This window comes from Varanus komodoensis, unplaced genomic scaffold, assembly GCF_004798865.1.
Source record: "Varanus komodoensis strain SLA01 unplaced genomic scaffold, ASM479886v1 scaffold1, whole genome shotgun sequence".
NCBI classification, from domain to species: domain Eukaryota; kingdom Metazoa; phylum Chordata; class Lepidosauria; order Squamata; family Varanidae; genus Varanus; species Varanus komodoensis.
Window position 1 is genome coordinate 53,036,701 of NW_025335268.1, and position 24,558 is coordinate 53,061,258.

Here is a 24,558-nt window from a genome sequence, read left to right on the forward strand (position 1 = left end):
TTCCTCTATAATGCCATCTCTGCCACTGGCCATTCCCATAGCCTGTAACGGCATATTCCTTTGCACACTGAGTGAAAAAGTACTTCTTTTCAAACCTGGGTTCTACTGTAATGAGAAAGAGAAAATATCCATAACGACAGCTCATAGAGGCAGGAACTGCAGCAAAAGGAGAAGGGGAGGAGTCACATTTTCCCAGCAACAAGGTATTTCCTTTTGTAAGCTGCAAATATGGGATTTGACCATAACAGCAGTATTTCTTCAAAGGAAAGTGTCTGGACCCTCTGTATCAAACTGTTCTGCATTCAGTGCTTAAAATACTAATAAAAAGTAGCACAAATCCATAGCACAAACCTCTCTGCATGAACAGTTCTTAATAACTTGAACACCTGATTTTTTTTAGTTTCTTTGCAAATACTATGTTTTTACTCATGTTACCCTTTGCAAATGAAACCTATTATGATTCTGCTTCCAGTCAGTTGCTTCCAATATTCACAAATGTCAAACCACCTCCCTGCTGACTTGCTTCCTCTTGCAAGTGCAGACTGTACATGAAAGCAGTGGATCAATTGAGAAGATGCCTGCAAAATGTCAAATTGAGATTATGAAAGTGGAGTTAGAGAAAGGACAGCAGGATCTGCATTTGGTACCTTCTGCAACACATATTTAGCGGAAGGGAGGGAGGGAGGATTGGCTTTGCAGCTACTTATAATTCAACTCCCAACAGGAGGAGGGATCCAAGATGAAAGCCCCCACATCTACCGAAAGCACTTCCAGCAAGAGCCAGGCAGGATGGCAGGAGCAAAAGAGGCAGCACTGAGACAACTGATTCAGCTAGGCCAGCTGCCCAGCCTATTTAGTAGACTGGTCAGCATGGGTAGACATATCAACAGGAGGGACCATAGCAAGCTTTATATCTTGGCCTTTCCTCTGCCCTCTCGGCCTTACGCCCCCCCCCCCCCCCCCCCCCCCCCCCCCCCGCACATCCCCCTGCTCTTCTGACCTCTAGAGGAACGGCTGCTATACTGCTTCCCATAGGGACTGTGAGGAACAGGGGAAACAGAGTGGCCTGATCCTGGATCTGCCTCCCCCCTCCGCCACCCACCAGGGTCATAGGAGTGTTGGCAGTCTCCAGAGGAGGAATCTAAACTATGCTGTGTTCCTTGAGACACTCTCTCAGTGAACCAGAGGTTTGTTCTATATCTGTGCAAACCGGGGGGGGGGGGGGTCGCTCTTGCACACTGCGGTCTGCTCAGATGGATTCATCTGATTCTGAGGGTAGGAGGGCAGGAGATCGGCAGATGAGTCTGAAGTTTCAAAGTCACCTAATGAAGTTCCTCAGAGCAGGAGAACCAGCCCACCATGGAAAAGGAGGGCTATAAGAGAGAACTGTAGGTCACAGCATTGGGAGGGCTATAAGTTGCAACCTCTGAGTTAAAGGTTTTATAGCTGAGATAGTGTTTCCTAATTGTTAGGTCTACTAGGGAACTTTGTTAAAGGCTGGTTAGGAGTTCCATAGAACCGAGTCTTGAAGTTTGTTATTTGTTTGGGTATTTGTTTGTTTATTTCAATAGAAACATCATATGTGCCATGAGCCAGGGTTTCTCCTTCAAGTAGTCAAGAGCCACAGACCATTTTCCTTGCGAAACATTCTTTATTGCTCCCAAGCACAAATAACCCGGAACAGATCTCTGACATGCACAGAGTGATTTGTTGAACCCAACCTAGTGTTTACCTCCAGGAACTCTCCTTATGAACATGCCTGGGCCTGGGGAGGGGCTTGGGAGAAGGCGAGCGTGCCTCCTGTCCATGCACTGCTCATTCAGTTGGGCCTTCCACATCTGCTGTCGCCTTGCCATGGGGTCAAGAGCAGGGAGGGCCTGGTCTGTGTCTGAGAATTCCTCATCCTCAGAGATCTGTTACACTGGCTGTACGTCTTGGCTGTTCCCAGAAACTCCCTGGCTCAGTGAAGCACTTGGCCTTGAGATAATGTCCCAGAACATTCTCACTACCAAAGTAGCAAAAAGAAGGCTACACAGTGCAACCATTAGGTGGATCCACAATTGGCTGCAAAATCAGACTCAAAGAGTGTTCATCAAGGGCACATTCTCAAATTGGGGTGAAGTGACAAGTGGGGTGCTGCAGGGTTCTGTCCTGGGACCAGTACTCTTCAACATCTTTATTAATGATTTAGATGAGGAAGTACCAGGAAAGATAATTAAATCTGCAGATGACGTAAGGCTTGGTGGAATAGCAAATACCCTGGAAGACAGAGATAAGATACAGGGTGATCTCAATAGGTTAGAAAAATGGGCAGAGCACAACACATTGAAAGTCAATCAGGACAAATGCCAAGTCCTGTACTTAGGAACAAGAAAGCAAATGCACCACTACAAGATGGGGAACATCTGGCTCCACAGTACTGCAAAGGAGAAGGATCTTGGGGTTCTGGTAGATCACAAGCTAAATATGAGCCAACAATGTGATGCAGCTGCAAAAAGGGCAAAAGCATTACTTCCAAAACACATTAAGTACTAGCCAGACCTCACTTGTAGTTCACTGTCCATTTCTAGCCACCAATGTTTAAAAAAGATGCAGGGAAGCTAGAAAGTGGGCAGGAGAGGGCAACAAAGATAACACAGGGACTGGAGGCAAAGTCCTATGAGGAAAGATCGAAAAAACTGGGCATGTTCAGCCTCCAGAAGAGAAGACTGAGGGGAGATGTGATAGCACTCTACAAGTACCTCAAAGGCTGTCACAAAGAAGGACAAGATCTCTTCTCGTTCGTCCCAGACTGCAAGACACAGAAAAATGGGCTTATGTTAAAAGACACCAGATTTAGACTTGACACCTGGAAGGATTTCCTCACGGTCAGAGCACTACAACAATGGAACCTATGTGGGCTCACTGGAGACATTCAAAAAGCATTTGGGCAGTCATCTAAATGGGGTGGTGTAACTTAGTGTCCTGCAATAGCAGGGGGTTGGACCCATTGGCCCCCCAGACCCTTCCAACTCAGCCATTCTATGATTCTAATCACCTCCACCTCCTTCATCTCAGAATCTTGACCTAGCCCATCCTCCCCAATCTCACATTCTGATGTGAGCAGCCAGCAGCCCATGGGGACAATTGCCCAAGACTACCATCCTTCTTACTCCCAACAATATGGGATGTTACCTTATCATGTGTGATGACAGTGGTGGGATAGCCTACATGCTGTCTGTTCAGGAGCCTATAATTATTTTGGTGACTTTATAGAATGGAAAAAGTAGACAGGAGAGTAGACAGGAAAGTTAAGTGAAAGATGGGCAAATAAGGATGAGCAGATGCAGAAAAGATAAACTGTGTTAGATTTTACTACAAACAAACTTGGACAGATACCCACAACTGTTTTCAGGAAGGGTGCCTGAAGAACTGAGAGGTGACAACCCTAACCCAGACAGCCACTGCTGCCTTAAAATGCAAGAGCAAAGCCAGGCTTCTGGTCTACTCCATTACACGTCAACCTTACTCAAGGTTCCCTTATAGCAGAGGTGAGCAGAACGTAGCTCTTCACTCATTTTGGACTTCAATTTCTAGAAGCCAGCTAGCGGTCGGAATGCTGGGAGAGCAAGTCAAAGCATCTGGAGATCTACTTTATGCTCTCACTGAGTTACAGATGGGCATAAACAAACAAGTAAAATACAGCATTTCTTCCTAGCCTCCACCAGTCAGTTATCTTTTTCTTGATCCAGAGGCTGCAAGCCCATCATTATTGCTTATTTATGCATTTATTTATGACAGTTTTTGCTACTCCATAGCCCAAGGACTCTCTAGGCAACTCACAAAACAACAATCGATGACTTAGATAATAAAATCAAAATAAATTAAACATCATGCAAACCAATAATATATTTTCAAGGACTACTTGGTATGTAAGAGGTATAATCCAAATATATTTCCATATTTGTTCAATAGGTTCGCTTACACACTTATTTAGTGCTATTTTCTTGATCATATGCTGCAGTGCTGCATGTAGTTTGTGCCAAGCAAAACTAATGAAAGTGATGTATTTTTAAAATCCACAATATTCCTCCAATTCTCAGGCAAATGTAGGTCACTTGGAGTTGCGACAAAGGCAACTTCATCATGGTTCACTGCTTCCTCACCTGAACTTTACCTAAGGGAGTCTGTGATTCTAACTCAAAAGACACATTATGTATTAAATGCTGGTGAAGCACACATTTAAAACTGTCTAATTTTGTCTTTGACCTCTGTAAAAAAAGAAACAGGGCCTGTGATGGGAGACTTAAACTAGAGTGAAAATATATATTTTTTAAAAATCTATTTTAAAATAAAAGTCTGTCTTACATATTATTTTGTAGTGTCAAAAGTTTGTTTTGGTGAATATGCTGAAAATGTCTTTTTGAATACATCACCACATTGCTGATGATTGCTGGATGAACAACCCTTTTGAGGGCATATACATGTTTTACAAAGATTGGCAGACAAGACTAAATCACTGTAGCAAACTAACTACAGAAACAGTGAATGCATTCCTCAATACTCGTTTTCAGAACCACACTTCCACGTCCACCTCTAGATGATGATTGTTAACCAGTCTTAATTCTAAAACCCAGCCTGATTGGCATGGATCAATATGTGGACTCTCTAGTTTAAGACGGATATTGACAAACTGGGACGTGCTCAGTGAGAGTTTCAGGGTTACACAAAGATAGTTTATGCTTGCAGCTCTCACATATTTCATATGGACACCACAACTTATCGAAAACATGGTCATTACCTTGTAAGGTAGTAGATTCTCCTTCATTTGAGATTTTGCAGAGGCTGAATGGTCACCCTTCTGTAGTGGATTGTCTGCATAGAACCAGCTTAGACTAGATGACCTTTGAAATCTCTTTCAAATTTATGATTCTGTGATAATTAACCTCATCCAAAACCGCAAGCCCCTGCTCTGTCCTTGCTCACATACAGAACATTCGAGACTGATCTGCGCCAGTTGCATCCAACAACTGGAGGATTAGCTGAGTAAGTGTTGGTATAAGAAGCATCATAAACTTCTATATCAGAGAAATTAACAATTCCTGTTGGCAAGAGGCCACCACTCTCCTGACCAGCCTTCATTAATCAAGATGAACAGGGGTAAACGTGGGCAAAATTTCCAAGCAGCTGATCTGTCTCCTTAGAAGAAACTGTTTGAAGCAGATCCCATTTTGAATGGAGAAAACATAATTCATCTTCACATGGACTGCCCCTGTAACAGGAGCACCCAAATCGAATTAGTTACAAAGCATTTCTGTTCCCCAAATGCAACTGGTCACAGTGCACAGGTGAGGGGCCATCTCTCTGCTCAAGTGAATGAGGGTATCAGAAGTCTTTGCAAAATTAACAACAACATACAAAACCAAGCAGACATTGTAGTGTCAGAGGGTTATATACACTGTAGTTCTTTTGCTGACACTGCTGGTGCATAAAATACACCCTCCCCAGCCTACAAATTATGCTCAGGCAGATCTAGGGAAGCTTTGGAGCAGATTCTGGGTGTGGGAGGATACTGCCTGAGGCAGGAGAGGAAAGGAAATGCTCCTTGCATGATCAGAAATCCTCTCACGTAATGCTGGATTTAGCCCAAAGTGGCCTGCAGCCTGTGATGATGTGCGGGGGCGGGAAGGGGGAATCCATATACAGATGCTTTCAATGGATGTGTGTGATTAGATAACTGCAAAGGCATTTGCTGGAAAGCAGTGTGATACACACTCTGGCTTAAGGGTCAGTGGCTAAAGAGCAGAAATACTCTAGGAAAAACTGCTTGTGCTGTACTAGATTTTATAACCACAGGAGAAATCTAGCCTACTAGATTTCTGACTGTGCCAGCAGATGCATATCCGTAACTACCTGTCCATTGACTTCAGAAGAGGAAGGACTTCTTGCTAGTCAGATCACGAACCAACAGAACAGCTTAGGAAGCAGAATCATCCCTAGCTTGAAAGCCATTAAAACAGCCGCTTGAGGAGAGAAATATCCATTGCTTGAAAGATTTATGCTCATGGGATTGTTTTCAGAATTGTTCCCATGGATTCAGACCTGTATCAATGACACACCCATACATCAGGTCTGTTAACAGCTGCTGGATCAAACCCAAATCTGAGAGTCGGCAAACTCCTAGAACAAGATGCAGACGTATACTTGCAATACACACACACACCTACCTTAAAAGTTGATTCAGGTAGCAGTTCTCTTTCTGTTCACTAAAGTTGCCCTTGCCATTCCCAAAACTGTAAAGAAATGAGTTGTCTCATTACAAGAAATGTGTAACAATCTCAGCAGCCACGGTATGTTTACGAAGCCTGATAGTTGTTAGCAACAGTAGTTTTCCTGGTAAAACAAGCTCCTTTAAACAAGATCCTCTTTCAAAATTCATTTGTGAGGTCACACACAGAAAGATTAATAGGTCTGAGCTATACTGAATGGACAAAGGCCATTGTTTCATTCACCTTGAAATCAGCTGTTTTGTTTCAGGTCAGTTTTGGTGATGAGCCAAAATTATTTTAGGGAGAAAAGAACTGGGCAGTCACCTTTTGCAATTTTGCAAATTTTGCAAACTTGAAAATGGGCACTCTCATAAAAAGTGCTTCCTGTCCTGGTCTGCTCAGACTGAATGGCAGGCTGGCCATGCAAAAGGTTAAAGCAATCCCCAGCACTCCTCCCAGTTTCATTAACCCTATCCTGTCCAACCCCTAAAGCTTACAACACTACTGTTGAAGCAATGGCCAAGGCATGTGCCACTGGTTTATGCATGAGAAACCCTTTTTGATCATAGTAGACCCAAAGCTAGACTTCCAGAGCTGCAGGGGAAAAGTCAACTCCTTTTCTTGGCAAACAGCCCAGAAGGAGGAGATGCTGATGAGAGTAGTATAGTAGAAGCATCTGCTAATAACATGAAATGCAGAGGCCATAATAGACGTGCCATGGCTAGATTGTGCTATCTCCAAATGTACTTTCCAGGGCATTATAAATTAGATGCTTTCAATCTCAGCTCATAACGTCCTTCAAAAATTAATGAAGGAGATCCAGAAACTGTATGATGGATGATGAAAGAGCAGATAGGCTTATTAGAGAAGTCTCAAGTAAAAGGCAGATATTCTTTGCTTCCATGTGTTTGAAACACATAGAAGCAAAGAACCTGTACCAGGTATTTGCCCATTTTTAAACATTTACAGCATTCAGGTTTTAGAAGAGTGTCACCAAACAATCAGGGCTGGTGCCAAGAACCAAAAAGATCCGGGGTTCACACCATTAAGGTCAAAAGGTAAAAGCACAAATCTGAATTTGCTAACTTACATGTGTTATAAAGGTTCTCCCTCTGTGTGTGTGTTTGTGTGCACATGCTTGTATGTTGTGTACATGTACATGCACATGTAGGTCTTTAAAAGACTCTTTCTCCTAGGACATCCCTGTATGGAAAAGGGATATATGGAGAGCATTTGATTTTCCAAGTCTTAGGCAGAAGGGTTGTGGTGGGGGCACAGCAGGAGGACCAGCACATGTGGGCAAAAGGCCAGCTAATTCACCTTCAGGTTCTCCAAGGCCAGCAATGGAGAACCTTTATTTCAGCAAGTGTCCATGAACAATAGGGTGTTGGGGCAGGTGGCATCCCAGGGATTCAGGGCTCTAAATGAAAGATTCAGAACTCCAGACTGTGCTCTGACCCCTATAACCACCTCTAGCCAAAATACATGTGGCTCGTTGGTACAAGATGTTGCAAGGAATCTGAATATACAAAGAGTCGCCTAAGAACACAGTCTTATACATACGTGCGCCGGCAATTAAGTCTGACTGTGTTCAGTGTGGTTTACTGCTATACAGCTTTGAAAAGGATTAAAATCTCAGAATAATTAGCATTCTAGTTGCTCACCCCTTAAAAATGATGATGCAAGATGACGACACCAAAGTACACCAGCAAGTTTTTTCCTTCACACTGAAATTAACTTTCTAGGTCTGGTGGTGGTGGTGGTTGTGCTGGTGCTGGTAATGATGATGATGATGGGAAAAATCAAAATAAAACGTGTTTAATTGGAAGAAACCTGCTACTTTACTATACACTGAAATAGCACTCTTTGGTCTCATCCAGAATTCTGCAAAATCGTCCTCAGACTATTAATGACTGAACGCATTTAGCATAAGGGTTGACTTAAGCCACAATGCAGCCAACAGCAATTACTGTAAAATGTGCTAGGAATCAATATGTTCAAAAATGCTTAACTTTGGCTTTTGCTCATGTATCTATTGAAGTATTTGGGAAACTGAGCTGCTTCCACCATGACAGTGATGCACCTCATTTCTGGCATGCTGCAATTGTAATCTCCGCACTGTCATTCCTTTCTAGTCTGTGAATAAGGTCAGGGGCTCTGCAAAGTCTTAGGCAACTGTCTTCCCCATCACCTGCTTCCGAATTCTTTTAACTGGAGAGGACACAGATTGATCTCAGGACTTTTGTTTGTAAAGCCTGTGCTCTACCACTGCTCTACACCCCCTCTAAGGTTCTCAAGTCTTAACAAAACCACCTTTGCCACAGGGGATATATCTATATGCCATGAGAACACACTCTGAAAATAAGCTAAGGCAGGTTGGTTGCCATTGTCAAGTGAGTCATTAGCTGATTCCCTGCACCCATGATGGGGTTAGCTGTCCCAGGTCAGATGGTAACATCTACTACAAGCTATGTCAGCGTAGTTTGTTGCCTTCAAACACACTACCCAGCAGAAATTCAGTCTGGGCTTGCAACCCAAACGGGGCTGTTGTGTCGTATTAACCCAGTCAGTTTCTAATCAAATTACTCACCTGATTTAGTTTTGCTCTTTAACATTTCCTTACCTCTTTTCAGTATCATGCACTCATTACTTTTTATTGGGTCTCAAACCAATGGCATTACTTCTGCTACTTCATAAATACAGTCAATAGAATATCCCAAGCATTGTCTTCATTCATAATTAATTGATTTGATCTGGCCAAAGCTGAGACTGCAATTAGCTACAAGTTAGTATGCCCTGTTAAAACAGCCCTTTGACTGTAATATGTCTTAACATTTATTACATTGTCTTAAGTGAAGTATGCTCATTGCTACAAATAACAGAAGAAATACTCATGCTATATCTCAAAACGGTATTAAAAATCCTTTAGTACATAAAAATGGCCCTCTTAAGTTCTAAAACATGAAAGCTATTGCAAGATATAAGCTTTATTTAGGTAAAAATGTTTTACCTCTCAACAAATAACAAAAGAGAAAATTGTTTCTATAATATGTTTCAGGATGCTATAGTGGATGCATGACCAACGTGTGACCAGCCTGCCACAGAAAAGCATGGCATCGCTGGACAGAGCATCCGCCCATCTAGCCTCATTTATTGCAGAGTCAAGACTGCACACACTCTTCATACAGTTATACCTTAAGAGAATACAGCCCCAGTGGACCATCAGAATCAAGGAAGGTAGCCACAACAGTTATGAAAAGCTCTAGATTTCAAGTTGTAGATCAATTAACTGAACCAGATGGTGGGCATATAATAATAGACAGAAAATTGGAAGGAAAATTGGTACTCTGGTTTTTCTTACACTGCTAACAAAGCTCAAGCTGAATTCATGTGATAATTTTTGGCTAACTTTAGACAATTTGCATGTGAGAAATATGCAAGGGGTTAGGGTTAGGAATGGGTACCAGTTGTTCTTAGAATATAAAACACATACAATATCAAAAATTAGAAAATTAGCTACAGATGGGACAAGAATTCAGAGGTTACTGAAAATGGGTTTAGTGGATGGATGGAAGTTTTAAAACCCCATAACTAAAAATTATACTTAGTGGATGGATGGAAGTTTTAAAACCCTATAACTAAAAACTATACTTTCTCCCAAAAAAATCATCAGCCTGTTCACACATATAGATCATATATTTAACTTGGAATTGCTCACATTGCTATTGTCCACAACAGACTTAGCAACTATTTTGGTATATGATCATGCTCCAATAAAAGTGCACTGGGCTACTAATAATAATCTGATTTTTTAAAAAAATCTATAATTTGGCGATTAAACACAAGTTTATTCATGAATCCATGAGACTAATTTTTAATAAAATGACTGTTACTTGGGAAGTGAAGGCAGCATTATTAAGGGATAGTCTTAAAGCAAATTCAAGAGGAGGGATCACGATTAAAGAAAGAATGAATTTGCAAGGTAAAATATACTATCAGAAAAAACGCAAGCAGCATGATTTATTTAAAATAGAATTACTGTGAATAGGGAAATAAAAATTCCAAGCCTCTAAAAGGACAATTAATTCTATTAAAATAAGAGAATGCATACTGGTAGCTTCACATGTTTAAGACAATTATGAAGCATTGTATAAATTAGTGATACTTCCAGATGAGGACACCATAAAAATTTTAGACTCATAATCAATTACTCCAGTTTCCAAAGAATGTAAACAACATCTCAACTCTACAATAGCATCTATTTAAATAAAAGCAATACTTAAAAATTAAAAAAGGAAACCTCAGACTTTGATTGTTTTACAACTCATTTCTATAAGCAGAGGTTAAAACTGTCCCACGTTTTTTAAAAAAGTGCATAATTCAATATTAAGTGGAGATAAGGTACTGGAATCTTGGAAGTCAGTGAGCATACTAGTTATTCCAAAATCAGGAAATGATGAGATTTTTCCCTCTATGTTTCAACCAATTGCCTTACCAAACCAGGATAATTTTTTATCTATTTTAACAGTACAGTATGGAAAGGCATATGCCAGATGCAATACACAGAGTGTTAAATCTTTTGTAAAAGGTTAAATTGAAGAAACAAAAAACTGCTGTGTTTTCACATGGTGTGCTTAGAGCATTTGATTAACTGGAATGGAAAAGTATATTTGATCTTATGCAAATGATGGATACAAGTGAGATATTCATTACAGCTATTAAAAAACTATGTATATGAAGGTGCAGGTTTGATAGTGATGGACTGGACTCTAAAAACATTTAATGCTATATAGGTACATGGCAGGGTAATTCTTTATCCTCACTGATATTTCCCTTAGAGATAGAGGCACTGACAGCTGCCCTTAGAGAAAATATTAATATTACTGGAATAAAAATAGGCATATTCTTTGGTAGGTACATGATATGCTTCCCCTTCTTGAAAATCCAATCAAAAGTATAGAGCCTTTAAAATAAATATTGGAAAATTTTATTCCTACATGGGATTAAAAGTTATGAAAAATCTATACAATGTATTGATTTCCCTTTAATATTTTTAATATTTTAAATTTTTAAATGCGCCCAAAGCCCATCAGATATGCAATTAGCTACGTCTTACAAAATATCCTATGAACACAAGATGAAGCTTAATAACTATGCAGTCTTAATACTTGTGGAAATTTTTAGTGAGACATTACAAAAGAGTACCTTTTAAAACCAAGCAAGTTAAATGTCCATGTATGTGACAATTTATTTGGGGGAAAGTGGAACAAAAAGAGAAGGTAGCAATAACATGCACTGGCTATGATTTAGGGCACAGTCTTATACGTAATTAGTCATTTATTTCACTTCTGTACTGCCCCATAGCTGAAGTTTCCTGGGTGGTTTACAACAATGTATAAAATAAAACCATAAAATACAATACAAATACCATAACAATAACAACAAAATGAATTTAAAATAGCTTTGAAATACAGCAAAAAAAGGCCCTGCAAAGGAAAAAAATAACTTAGATAATCCCCTGAGGCCCCTGGATAACCAAGGAGATCTTTAATGGCTTCCACACAAAGGGCTGTCTAGACCTAGTCCTGAAAAGATGGGAATTTTGGTGCCAGGTGGCCGTAGCAAGGAGGTTGTACCAAAAAATGAGAGGCCACCACTGAAAAGGCCCTCCACCATGTTGCCACGCTATGAACCTCTTGTGGGGTTGGCACTTGGAGGAAGGCCCCAGATATTGAATGTAGTGTCCAAGTAGATCATGGCTGGGAAATTTTTGGCTGTGTTAATTACTGGGAATGAGCCTATCACTATAGTTTAGCAAAATCCACCTCTTGATGGAAGTTAGGAAATTAATAAAAGAATATTTATATTATCCCATATTACCTCCTTGTAGTAATAACCACCTGAGTTTGGTATGTAGCAGGAAGAGTTCAGAGCAACTTTTTGGGACCAGTTGTCAGCTTGAATCTAAAGAAAGATGAGTGATGGAAGCTGGCTACATAAAGTGATACATGGTTTATTTACTGAAATTTTATGTAGGATTAGCCGATTTACTACTAATTATCATATTTATAGAAGTATTTATTTGCTTCTGCTTTTGTATCTGTAAACAACACATATATCACCAAGACACCATGTGTTCCATATCCACTCTCATCCAAAGAAATTAAACTCTCAGCATTGTCCCTGAAATTTCTCCTTATCCCTTGGAGAGCACTTATGGCAGTACTTTAACTTGTCAGCTTTTGAGTCTTCATAGCAGAGGTAACAAGGTCATCTACTTCACTAAAACATGATCAAGGTACTTTTCGTTTATCAGTTGTTCTGCCCTCAGTGAAAGACAATAGTGTTGTTTCATTACTCATTTTTACCTTGCATTGGGCTTCTTTGCATTTATTGGGAATGTTTGCATACACATGGGACAGCTGCCTGCTCATGCAACAGTTACCAGTTGGTGACAAACCACCCAGCATGGCAGAAAGGACAGCAAAATATCCTCATTAATTTTAAAAATGCAGCTCTCTTTCATTGCAGTACCTTATTCTCCTAAACAGCAGTGTCCCATCAACTTAATCAGATTAAAATGTTAATAGAACTATACTAATCATATAAATATAATCTTGTCTTACAATTTACGGCAAATTTTATTTCATTAGGCATCAAGATGGTTTCCTCCTTGGTTGGCTTCTTAAACCTGTATGACACAAAGCAAGCAAGCATATGATTTAGTACTAGGATCATTAGAATAATAAATACTAATCATGAACTGGTTTTCAACTGTCACCAGCTTTCTTAGCATTGAATGATGGTGTCCATATTGAAAGAATTTGGATTATAATGAAACAATTTAATGAGAGCCAGTATGAAGGACTGGCCAGGAAAGTAGTCCCTCTCAGCCTAACTTATCACATAGCATTGTTCTACAGTTAAAATGGAGGGGGACAGGAGAATGTAATCAGTTATGGACTGGCTGGAGGAAAAAAGGCGAGCTACTAATGTAATGATAATTTTAAGAATATTACAAAGCTAGTGGTATAGGTACAAAAATAGCTAATGAATACAGATTTGCTCTAACAGAACCTATGTACAACAGGGCTGCTCAAGCAGTAGGCAAGTTTAAGTACAATCCTTGCCACCAAATATTTCCTCTGTAAATATTTCCTTATATAGTAGATAAAAGAACATAAGAAAGGCCTTGCCGGACCAGCACTCCGTTCTTTCAGTGGCAAGCCAGCTACACACAAACTGGATCCCTCAACCAGGTTGGGTACAAAAGCTCCCCCTGGCCAAGTGCCTCAGCAACTGGTATAAGCCACCTCTGGTAATACAGTTAGCACATACCAACAAGGCTGGTAGCCACTGATAGCTTCCTTCCCTTCATGAATTTGTCCAATCTCCTTTTAAAGCCATCCAAATTGGAGGCCCTCACTAACACGTGTAAAATGGAATGCATAGCACAGAGTTTGCTTTTCCACCGCAGCTGCTCAGTAAGAGGCTGGGCTTTTGGTCTCTCTCCCCCCTGTGAACAACGGCCGAGGTCCTCGGCAGATGCTTGGGAAGCTTGTTCAAATACCCTCCCAAGGTCTGTCCGTCATCACAAGGAAGCGCGGGGCTACGAGGGACTGACACTCGCTCCCAGCCGAGTCTCGCTGAGCCTAGCAACCACCTGCTGTTAAGGCCACGCGGCCCGCCGCTACTGACGAGCAAAAGACGCAGCTCCCGCGCATGACCGCAGGAAGGGCGGGAGATGCTTATGAAAAGACTCCGGTCGCTTCTTACGTCTTTGGCACGCAGGACCCGCGCTTTACACCCCCACCTCGGCCGCGAATTGCGCGTGCGTCCTCTGCCAGAAGCTTTTAAACTCATCACCTCGGGTGGCAGAAAGTGCCTCTATGTGTGCGCGCGGGGAGGGGGAGTGTAAAGCCCCTTTCCGAGGTTCTGAAAGGGGGCGGGGACTAGCTCCGCCCGGAAATGACGTCCCATGCATGGTGTAAACAGTTTGGTGCGAGCCTGGTAACAGAGTATTCGCGTCGGTGGCTAAGAGCGGTACGCGGTGGCTAACTGTCGCCGCTGCTCGCTCGCCCGCCCGCCCGCCCGCCCGGCAGCCTGCCGCCACTTTTTTCCCCTGTTCCGCGCGGGGAGACGAGCGTCGAGGGGAGGGGGAGCCCTGTGGGCGTCGCAGGACGCAGGGGGTTGCACCGCTCGGGCTCCCCCTCCCCTCGCGACGCCTGGCAAAGGATCCCTCGAGAAGCGCCATTCCTGGAGGAAAGCGCTCCTGTGAGGGGACAGCGGAGACGGGGTCGGGCTCTCGGTCGCTCATCCCCCTCCCCTGCCCAGCTTTTGCTGCCGGAAGGAGAAAGGATGGCAGGAATCCTCTGAGGAGCGGAAGGCGGCTTGTCATTGCCTTAGAAGAAGTGGGATTCCTCTCGCTCTCCTCTCCCCCGATCCCGCTTTCCCTCACCTGGATCGAGGGGAGGGCAGGGGAGGGGGCCTCCTGCCCCCTCCCCTTCTGCCACCCCCGGAGGAAAATGAGGCAGAAAGAGCCACAGTGACAAATTCGGCCGGGAGAAAGAGAGAGAGAGAGAGAGAGAGAGAGAGAGAGAGAGACGCTGCGAATGCCAGGTGCTGTGTGTGCGCGCGCGCGCACCGGTGTGAGGAGGTGGTAGTGGGGCTGAAGAGGTAGCTCGATCTGCCCCCACTGCCTTCCTTTCCCCTCTTCCCACCCTCGCCACGAACACCCGCTTCGCGTCTCTCTCATCCTAATAATCCCTCCTTCCCGTTTCCCTGCCTGTGCCCCCTCTTCCACCCGGTGGCTGGCAGCGCGGTTGACAGGGTCTTTTTGCTGTGGAAGATGGCGACACCAGGGATGAGCTGGCAGCAGCACTACTATAGCGGCAGCTCTTCTGCGAGCGCTGGGAAATTCAACACCTCCTCTTCTTCCTCGACCACCTCCTCCCAGCTTGGCATGGAATATAATCAGGATCTCCATCTCAAAATGAGCAAGAAAATCGCTCAGCTCACCAAGGTAGGGGGGCGCCCTCCATCCTCTAAGACTCTTTTGTAGTGCATTCTTTTGGTCACACAAGGCCATTATTTCCACCTTTTCTTGATGCATGTATTTTGCAAGTATTCACTTAAAACCTTTCATAGATTGGAGAGGAGACAAATCCCTACTCTGTATACCATTTAGATTACTAAAACTCACAGAATACTATATTAATGTCACACTGCCCATTCCATCAGTTATTGCAGAGGGACCCTTTAGAGAGGGTAAGCTGCCTCCATACCCTGTATTCTAGGTCTTTCTCCTGATCCACTTTATAATAGAGTAGATAGGAATAAACAGATGCTAGGCGTGGAAATTGCAGTCCTGTCCATGGTCCCTCACTAGTAGCAATACTGCAAAATAATACAGAGTGGGTCATACTAGTTTGTTCTCAAAGGCCGACTGGAACAAAAGTTTTTACTTCCTTTCAGAAAACCTCTTGGAAGAGGGTTAGGCAGTCTCAGGGCTGCTGTGTAAAAGGCTGTACTTATGCTGGAGGCTAATTTAGCCTGTCTTTTAGATGAAATGCAGGGTGGAGCCTCATTGAACGAACTTGAATAATGTATTCTGTCAGTCACTGCTTTATGTTCACTTGCAATCACTACTGAGAGATTGGGATAATTCCACTCAAGTATGCCTTTCTAGTGTATGTGTGTGGCTATGCAGGAGTGTGTATGTATATATTAATTAGATTTGGTAATACTGCTCCAGACAGTTTAGTGTTTATTGATAGTTACAAAAACATGTCTTTACTTTCAGTCAGGTAACCCTATTCTTTAACTGCCTTTAAATATGCTTCACAGGGTGCAGCATTTTCTTAAGGAGATAAGAATGTTCATTCAATCCAAGCCCTAGTTTGGTAGATTTTGGAAAGGACATTAACTAAGCTCTCTTAATATGTACAGTAATAGTTCTGTTTGCTAGAAACTCTAAGGTTGCCATATGAACTGCACTTGCCTCTGCCAAATAAGCTGTGAAGGGCCTGGTATTGTTGGGCAACTGTGTCTGAAAAGAGGGAGTATTAGGTAGCATGGTAGTATATTTATAGTAAAACATGTTAACATTTCTTGAGAGAAGTTAATACTTGCCTGTGATGTGACAAATTGTCTGCACACATCGCAATGGCAACTGATAGTGTTGGAGGCTAGTTTTATTTGATCATGTAGCTTGGTGTAAGCTGGCATCCATAAGAGAAGATAGGTTGCTTCCTCAAAGTCTAGGTTTAACTTTCATTAATTTCTGTCAGATTAAACTAATGTTCATTAAGAGTATTAACTCCCAATACAAGTATAGTATTATGAATTCACAATTACTACTGCAGAGGCTTCCTGTAGCTAGTTCACAAACTGCGATGACTTTAAAGAGAAGTTAAGACAATTTGATGGTGGATAGGTTGTGTGGAACTTCAGGCAATCTCTCTCTGGATGCTGTTGCTGGGGGAACAACAGTGAGACACTGTTTTTTCCTTCAAACCCTGCTTGTGCATTTCACCAAGTCATCTAGTGGCCACTGTGGGAAGCTGGTTGTTGGACTAGGGTAGAACTAACTGTGATCCAGCAGTGCACCTGATTGACTGGATTAAAAATCTAATGAGTCAATCAATGAAAAACATTATCTGTGCAGATTACACCATTAAAAGGCTAAAATGTAACATATTTAGAAGTCTAAACTGCAATACAAAAAATAAACAGCATGGATCTCTAAAATAACTTGCGTTTTGTTTTCAAAAACAATTAAGTGCCTAAGAAATTAACTTTGTAGCTTCATCTCTATGTCATGTGAGAATACTTGGGTAAGTTTGATGCTTATTGAAAAATAAAATGTATAGATATTTAGTGTAACTGTATCAATTGTGCCCTGTGAAGAAACAATTATAGGTATTGTAAGAAATTCTGCTTCTTATTCTTGTTTGCTTGGTTTTTTTCTGGTAAATATATGGATATTACAACTCAACTTTCTGGAATTCCCTGCCAAGAGGAGCTGAGTTTGTCCTCTTTGTTTTTTTTCTACTGGAAGGCTTTTTAAAAAAAAATTCAGGCAGCCTTTGGCATGTAAACTGGTTAGTTACTGAAGGGAGTTTTAACTGGTTGAATGTTTATTATTGTGTTTCTAATTGTTTTCATGGGCCTGTTTTTATGGTAGGTTTAATTAAGATTTTGTTGCTAACATGTATTATTCTTAGCTGCCTTGAATGCTATTTATGGTGGAAAGGTAGAATATAATTTAAATAATAAATACTGGAATTGATATCTAGCAGGTCTCAGGCCTCAGATGTTCATACTGTCCAGCATTTGGTGAACAAAGTATCTCTTGCATAGCAGCCTACCATCAGTTGCAATTCCTTGTATGCACTGTTTCTTCAGTACCACTGTTCTAAGTCCAGCATGCCTGGCTTAGGTTCACACATTGCCCTCTTGATGAAGGAACACATCTGTTGGAATCCTTTTTTCTAGCCTCTTCTCTACCAACAGCTATAACAGACAGACTCTGACAGGCCTTGCAGAACTGGCATTGATTTGCTGTGATCCTCTTGAAAGCAACATAGTTCTGCACTTAAGAGGAGAAACTGAAGCAATGGCCCTAGTTCTCCTTAACTAATTTAGTTTGTTGTAGCTGCCATTGCCCACTAGGGAAGACAGCATCTGTTGCCAGATTAAGGCTGGTATACTACGTGTACTTAACAGGAAGTAAGTTCTCTTGAGCTCAGTGAGTTGTAACTGTGCAGTCTTAAACATGTTTGCATAGAAGTGATGTACTATTATTTAAAAAGCAAGGTCCATTTTAAGCTTTATAGAACAAAGTGAAAAGCATAGGCCCTGCACACAGTATTATAGTATAAAAATAAACACATGTGAAAGGTTTTATTTCTCCTTCCGCTTTGTATGTTAAGTTCATATAAAATTACAGATAAACCCCCAAACAATTAAAATCACAGGTATGAAAGCCATTCCTCTGGCATGGTAGTTGGAGTGGTGTGAACCTAGAAATCCAGGTTCTAGTCCCCACTAGGCCATGAGGTTTAGTGGGTGACTTTGGGCTAGCCATTCCCTCTCATCCTAACCTACTTCACAGAGGGCTTGTTGTGAGAATAACATGTTTTTTCAACTCCATTTTTCAGCTATCTAAGCTTCTTGGATTCCTCCTAAGAGAAAAAGAGTGAGGTATAAATGTAATTAAATTTCTATGTTACCATAACACATATTGAATAAATATGTACTCTAGGCATATATTATGGATATAATGACACTTGCATTTGAGATTTCAGACATTTTCCTGTTAATGAATTTCAATTACATATTTGAAATATATCTTGATGGACTGTCTTGTATGGATTACAAAACACACTTTTATATAGTCCTGCTTCAAACTAAATTTTGTTAAAACAATTTTCAGAATAAAATAGATGCAGTCAGTTCTGTAGCAAATCATGTTCAACTCAAAGAAAACTTACTCAGTCATAACTTGCTTTGCCTGGAGTAGGAGGACTACATATGCATTGCCAAGTTTGTGAAGATGCATGTGTAATCTCCATTGATGTGTTTATTCTATGGCAATTTAAGAGTATAAACTCTCCTAGATGGGGCAATATGACAGAGCACTGTTACTACTACATTTAGCTGTAATAGCAATAATTCAAAGTCTGCGAAAACAACCAGAAGTTGATAAATTTGAAAAATAACATGACTGTCTTCACAGTTGATTGCATTCTAAGAATTTGAGAAGAAATGTGGGCTTATTCCCTCATTCTAGTATGGATTCGTGTCCCTGCTTCTTGACACTCCTCTAAGGTGGGGAGGCTCAGGAGAAATAACATGTACTAGGTATGTATATGGGGGGAGGTCAGAGCCAAGGGGAGAATCCACCTTACTTGTAGAAGCTGAAGTGGTTTCATTTGTACGCAAGGAAACTTTATGGTCTAACATAGTATGTACACCTAACTTGATAAACTTTAGGCTCAAAGTTAATAAATCGTAACAACTGCTGCTGTCCCAAGGTTACACAAATGATGAGGCCTTACACATTGTTGAATATACCCACTGAATAAATTTAGGGGTGTACACTGAAACACTTAAATACAAGCATTACAAGCAAACAAATACAAGTTCAGCTTTATTTAGTATTTCTTAGCCCTTCTTGAGAGAGATGGGAAGTAAACACTACTCCTTCTGTAGAAGGTTGTTCTTAGGTTGTGTTGTTGTTTTAACAAGGCAATCACTGGAGTGGAAGTGCTGGCAACTTGCCTGGAATATAACATACATTACTTCAGACTAAAGGGCTTATTTACATGAAAATGCTTATGATAGAGTTGCTTTTCTTTTTGTTGCTTGTAGTTCAGCTGTAATGAATGTAGACATCTCCCCAAAGAAAAATTTCAAAAGAATAACTGTATTGGTCCGCAATATCAATGCAAAAAGTGCTGTGCCATTTTCAGACTGACAGCATGGCAGCCTTCACCTTTCTGTACTGGTATGAGCAAGTGCATGTACCTACAAAATTCAAAATTGCTTCAATAGACCCTATGTTCATTTTTAGGATCTTTGCCCCTAGTGTTTGGTGGAAATCTTGAGTGGTGAAGGCGCTCAAAACTCAGTTTCCCAGTTTGTAGGATACGGTGCTGCTTGTCATGGGCTATTTAACCTATCATGAGCCATGGTGTTTGGAGGCGCAGCATCTATCTCATGGAGATCGTAATTGTGATCTAGCTTGTAGGTGTAAGGGAAAATATTTAAATTATTATTAATATTAAGATAAAACAGATTTCCCTAATCCAGCAGACCCCTTCTATTGATGAGTGCAGACTAGTGGTTGAGCATGTGCAAACAATACAGTATCTTGCTGCATATGGAAAATAAGCTAGGCTGCCTGTATTCCTTTTTCTTGTGAAAACCATGTAGTATATAGGTAAGCAGTAAAGGAAGCTTGTGTGTGTTGGCAGATTCATTCCTGCATGATTAAGCTGGTGTTCATAGTTAAAGTAAGCACAACAGATGCTTTGTGGACAGCTAAATGTGTCTTTCCATCAGCAACCTAATGCAAGGGGAAGTATATCCAGGATCAAGGTATCACACTTTGTAGTATTAACATGCAGTGTTTTCTTACACAAGTATCTTTGGATCAAGGTTATTTATCTTCTAGACAGCTAAATCTGTGTACATCCAAAATTTTAATGAGATTGCATTCGCCCAGTTATCTTTAGTAATCAAACACTTAGGAAACCAAACCCTTTTTTCCATGCAGAGGAGATAAATGAATCTCTAAGCAGTATGTGAAAAGCTTTCTTGAGGGTTTTTTATCTGCTGCTGCAGTGTGCCATATATCTATTGTGGCTAGGAATTTTAGTCCCTCGAACAATGGTAGGATTTAGGTCAGGCAGTTACCCAAAAATATTACTTTTTTTTCCTGGAAGAGTTCCTGCCAGCTTCAATGCTTTGACAACTTTCAGAAATTTGTGAACAAAGTAAACTTCCCAACCCTGTTTATTGTAAAATTTCTAACCTGATAAAATGTCATGTAAGTGGGGCAGGAAAACCAATTTTGTTAAACTAGATCTGTCTAAATTGTGGTTATGGCTAGCACTGCCACCCAGCAAAACCGTAAGGGCAGATGAAGAGCCTTGCTTAAATCAGACACAAAGCCTATCCAGTTCAACTGGCCCAATGGATACTTCTGGAAAACCCCACAGTTAGAAGATGAAGACTGTATTAATTTACCACCTAAGGAATTATGGCTCTAATATTAGGAGTTACTGTAGCACAGCCTGAATCCTATTCCATGTTCCTTGGTGCTTGATAGTAGGGATGGTAGAATTAAGGATGCTTCCAAAACATTTTCTCTCAAGTTACTTCAATTTGGGGGTTCATATTACTTGTTTCTAATAATGGAACAACAATGTTACATTATATGTGAATGATTCCTTTAGTTTAGGTTTCTGTACAATACAAAGACAACTGAGCATGTAGTGTTAACTCTTGACAGGTTTCTGATCCTTTGTTAGTATTCATGCTTTGCTTCTAAGGTCAGTCAGATGCACAAGTGATCATATAAACTGAAAACATATTCATATGAACAAAAACACCAAGAATTTTTACTTTGACGTTTCTTTCCAAATCAGTGGCTCCGATCCAGCTCTTGTTTAGGTTACTGTCACACAGTTGCTTTAGAAAGAGAACTGCATTTCAGTATACATAAAAAGTAGATTTAGCAAGTTAAATGTACCCAGATGAATGTTAAAATACAGAAGAAAATATGGAACCAAGTACACACTGGTATTCTCATTGCCTGTTATAATGGCTTTGCTATAATACCTAGAAAAATACTACATTCAACAAAAAACAGTTAACCATATTCAGAGGTGTATTTAATACGTGCATGATCAAATCAACACACGTTTTGCTTTTCTGCTGCTCTGTTTCAACCACTGTGGAAAAGTCACCATGCAAAGGGTAGATGGAAAGAGAAAGCCATCATAGCACCCACCTGAAAAATTGCACTATTGTTTCTGAAGAATTGTCAAGTTGTTGGCAGGTGGGTGGTAAGATTCAGCAGTTTCCTACATCTTAAGATCCAAAAGTCTGTTTACTCAGGTATAGTCCAGAAAGCTTTCAATGCAATATATTTAATTTAAAATGCTATCCATTTTTTTCTTTTTATTATTTTCATAAAAAACTAGAATACAGGGGGGGAAAGATACCAAGGGATCTTATACAAACATTACATATGATATCAAAATTGAAAAATTTCAGAAAAAAATCAGTAATGGTTATCTCAATTAAATTAATTAGTACTTAACTGAAACTTTTAGAGCAATTATTTTAATTTATAATTCTTAATACTGACCTATTTTCTATTCCTTTTAAATTGATTTTAAATAACAAAGCATTTGTGTTAAAATTATAATTCACTGATGATATTTTTACAAGCTCTGTTAAGTAAATTGTATATAATAAGTCTTCCATTTATTGTTAAATTTTTCAGCTGGCCTATTTATATAATTAGTTAGCTTTGCCATTACTGCATATTCAGCTAGCTTGTTTTTCCTACTAGTTAGGTAGTCTCCTGCTTTCCATTTTGATACTATTATAACTCTAGCTGCTATCATAGATTTAAATCACTCTACCATATTCCTTAGCAGAGTTTCTGGTACAATACTCAGTAGCATTTTCTTAATGTTCATAGGAAAGTTAATTTTCAAAAATTTCTGTATTTGTGTACACGTGTTTCCTTCAAAAAAATTAAAACTTTATTAAATGTCCACCACATATAGTAAAATGTTCTATCCACTTCTTTACGTCTCTAACACTTAACATTATAATTCTTATCTATTTTCTCAATATCTTTTGCTGTAATATACCAATGAAAAAAACATCTTGTACCAATCTTCTCTTAGTGCTTGACTAGCTGTAAATTTTATAGCTTTTGTCCACAAGTTTCCCATTGATTGAAAGATATTTCTTCTCAAAATTCTGTATCCAACTTATACATATTTTAACATGTTCAATTTCAGAATTATATTGGAGTAATTGTTTATAAATGCAAATACTGTGCTGTCAGATTTCTGATGAACAACTTGATTATTAAACATTACATAATTCACAATGCTGGATTTTTATGGCTGTATCACAAAACGCAAGTTTTTCCAGTCATGTATATACCTAGTTATAGTTCTGTATATCATGTAAATAGTTATAGTTTCTGCAGTTAAATGAATATGGAACAGACTGGCTTTCTGAAGATAACAAAATTGACCTGCTTGGATAGTCTTATCTTACTTTATTAAGCAGTGATGTAAATTAGACTTGTGGCTGTGTACATAGCTCCTTCCCTTCTTGGTGCACTACAATAAGATAAGGTCTTCAATAAGCCATATTTTTTTATTTTTTAAATAGTACATAGCGTTTTGGAGGTGGGTAGTTCTTTAGTTGGATAGTTATCCACTGATAACAGCTACTTGTATTAAGTTTAGTATGCCAGCTGCTCTAAAATACTTTAGCAATTCTCTTTTAAGTTTCTCTTTCTCTCTCCTTTCTGTTTAGCCCAAAGTAATCTCTTGTGACAGATGATTGAAGTTATAGCTTGTAGACACAGTATGAATTTCCCCAAAATACTGATTTATCTGGGGCACAGAAACAAATAATCCAGTCTGCATTGTGTAACATGATGGCTGAGCTCCCATGACGCAATAATAATCTGGGATGGGTTGATTTTGTGAAGTAGCCATAAGACCTATATAGAATTGGCCTCATCATGGCTACTTTATTCTCTACAGCCCCCTCTTTCACTAGGGGATATCCCAGGGGACAACTCAGAGAGGAGGAGCCACTCTTCTCTCTCTGACATCCACCACTAATAATTGACTTCAGTTTGCTGCAGCTACCAGGAATTCTCTGTAGCACAGTGAATTTATACCCCAGCCCAGGCTCCAAGTTGAATTCATTGAGCATCAGGACATGAGCCATGTTTGCTCTAGATGGATAAAGATTTCTTTTAAATTCTTATTTGTCCCTTTCATTCCAGCAGGGCTCCTACCCTGAAGCTCAATGAGATCAACAGGAGGCTTATTTGATCTAGAGGCAGAAAGACAAAATCTTTTAAAAAGTATTTATCTCCCTGGTGCTCATGCTCTGAAATCTGGCAGGGAGGAAGGAGGAGCTGATCAAGCACCCCACCTCGCACTCCAGAGTGAGCAGCGTGTAGAAATGCCCAATCCATTTCTTCCTTGAACACAGGGCAGCACCAGCAAGTGGATAGTTGGCTCCCAGGTTATGCCTGAGAGGTCCATTCTCAGGCAGGAGGCAGGAGTACCCAGTCCACTCAAAAGTGATACTTCCTTAAGAGTAGCAGTGCGGCTAAGCAGATTGCTGGCTCCCACCTTCTACCTGGGAAGTCTGCTTTGGGGCAAGAGGAAGCTGGGTTGCCTGTACCAGTCTGCATCACTACCCAACACACAGGGCAGCATTGCAATGTTGGTTTTTGCCTCTCAGGCATCATTGCCAGTGGTTCAGGGGTTGTCCTTTCCACTGGCAAGGATAACCACTAATTCTTGCAAGGGGGCTCCTCATCAAGGAAGAGGAGATCCCAGTGTCCTGCTGGTGACTTAAAATGCCTACTCTTGATCTGCTGGCAAGGATCACTACTCCATGCTTCTTGGATATCTTGGAGGTTGCTATCAGCAATGCTGACGTGGCAGCTATTTGTTAAGTGTGGCAAAGGGATTTCTGATGCTTTCTCAGCAAGCAGCTGCCTAGCTGTCAGGGCTCACCAACAGTT

General features: G+C 40.6%; 1 protein-coding gene across 5 annotated transcripts in view; it reads left to right on the forward strand.

The window, feature by feature from the left end:
- Positions 1-14,461: 14,461 nt before the first annotated feature.
- FAM184A (family with sequence similarity 184 member A) overlaps positions 14,462-24,558 on the forward strand; it is an 86,712-nt gene continuing 76,615 nt past the window's right edge. For all 5 annotated transcript variants that reach the window (XR_006414282.1, XM_044425722.1, XM_044425745.1 and 2 more), the window contains exon 1: positions 14,462-15,270. Coding sequence is in view for 4 of the 5 variants with exons in the window: in XM_044425722.1 (XP_044281657.1) it covers positions 15,097-15,270 (174 nt within the window). In the remaining variant the exon portion in view is untranslated. The remainder of the gene's footprint in view (positions 15,271-24,558) is intronic.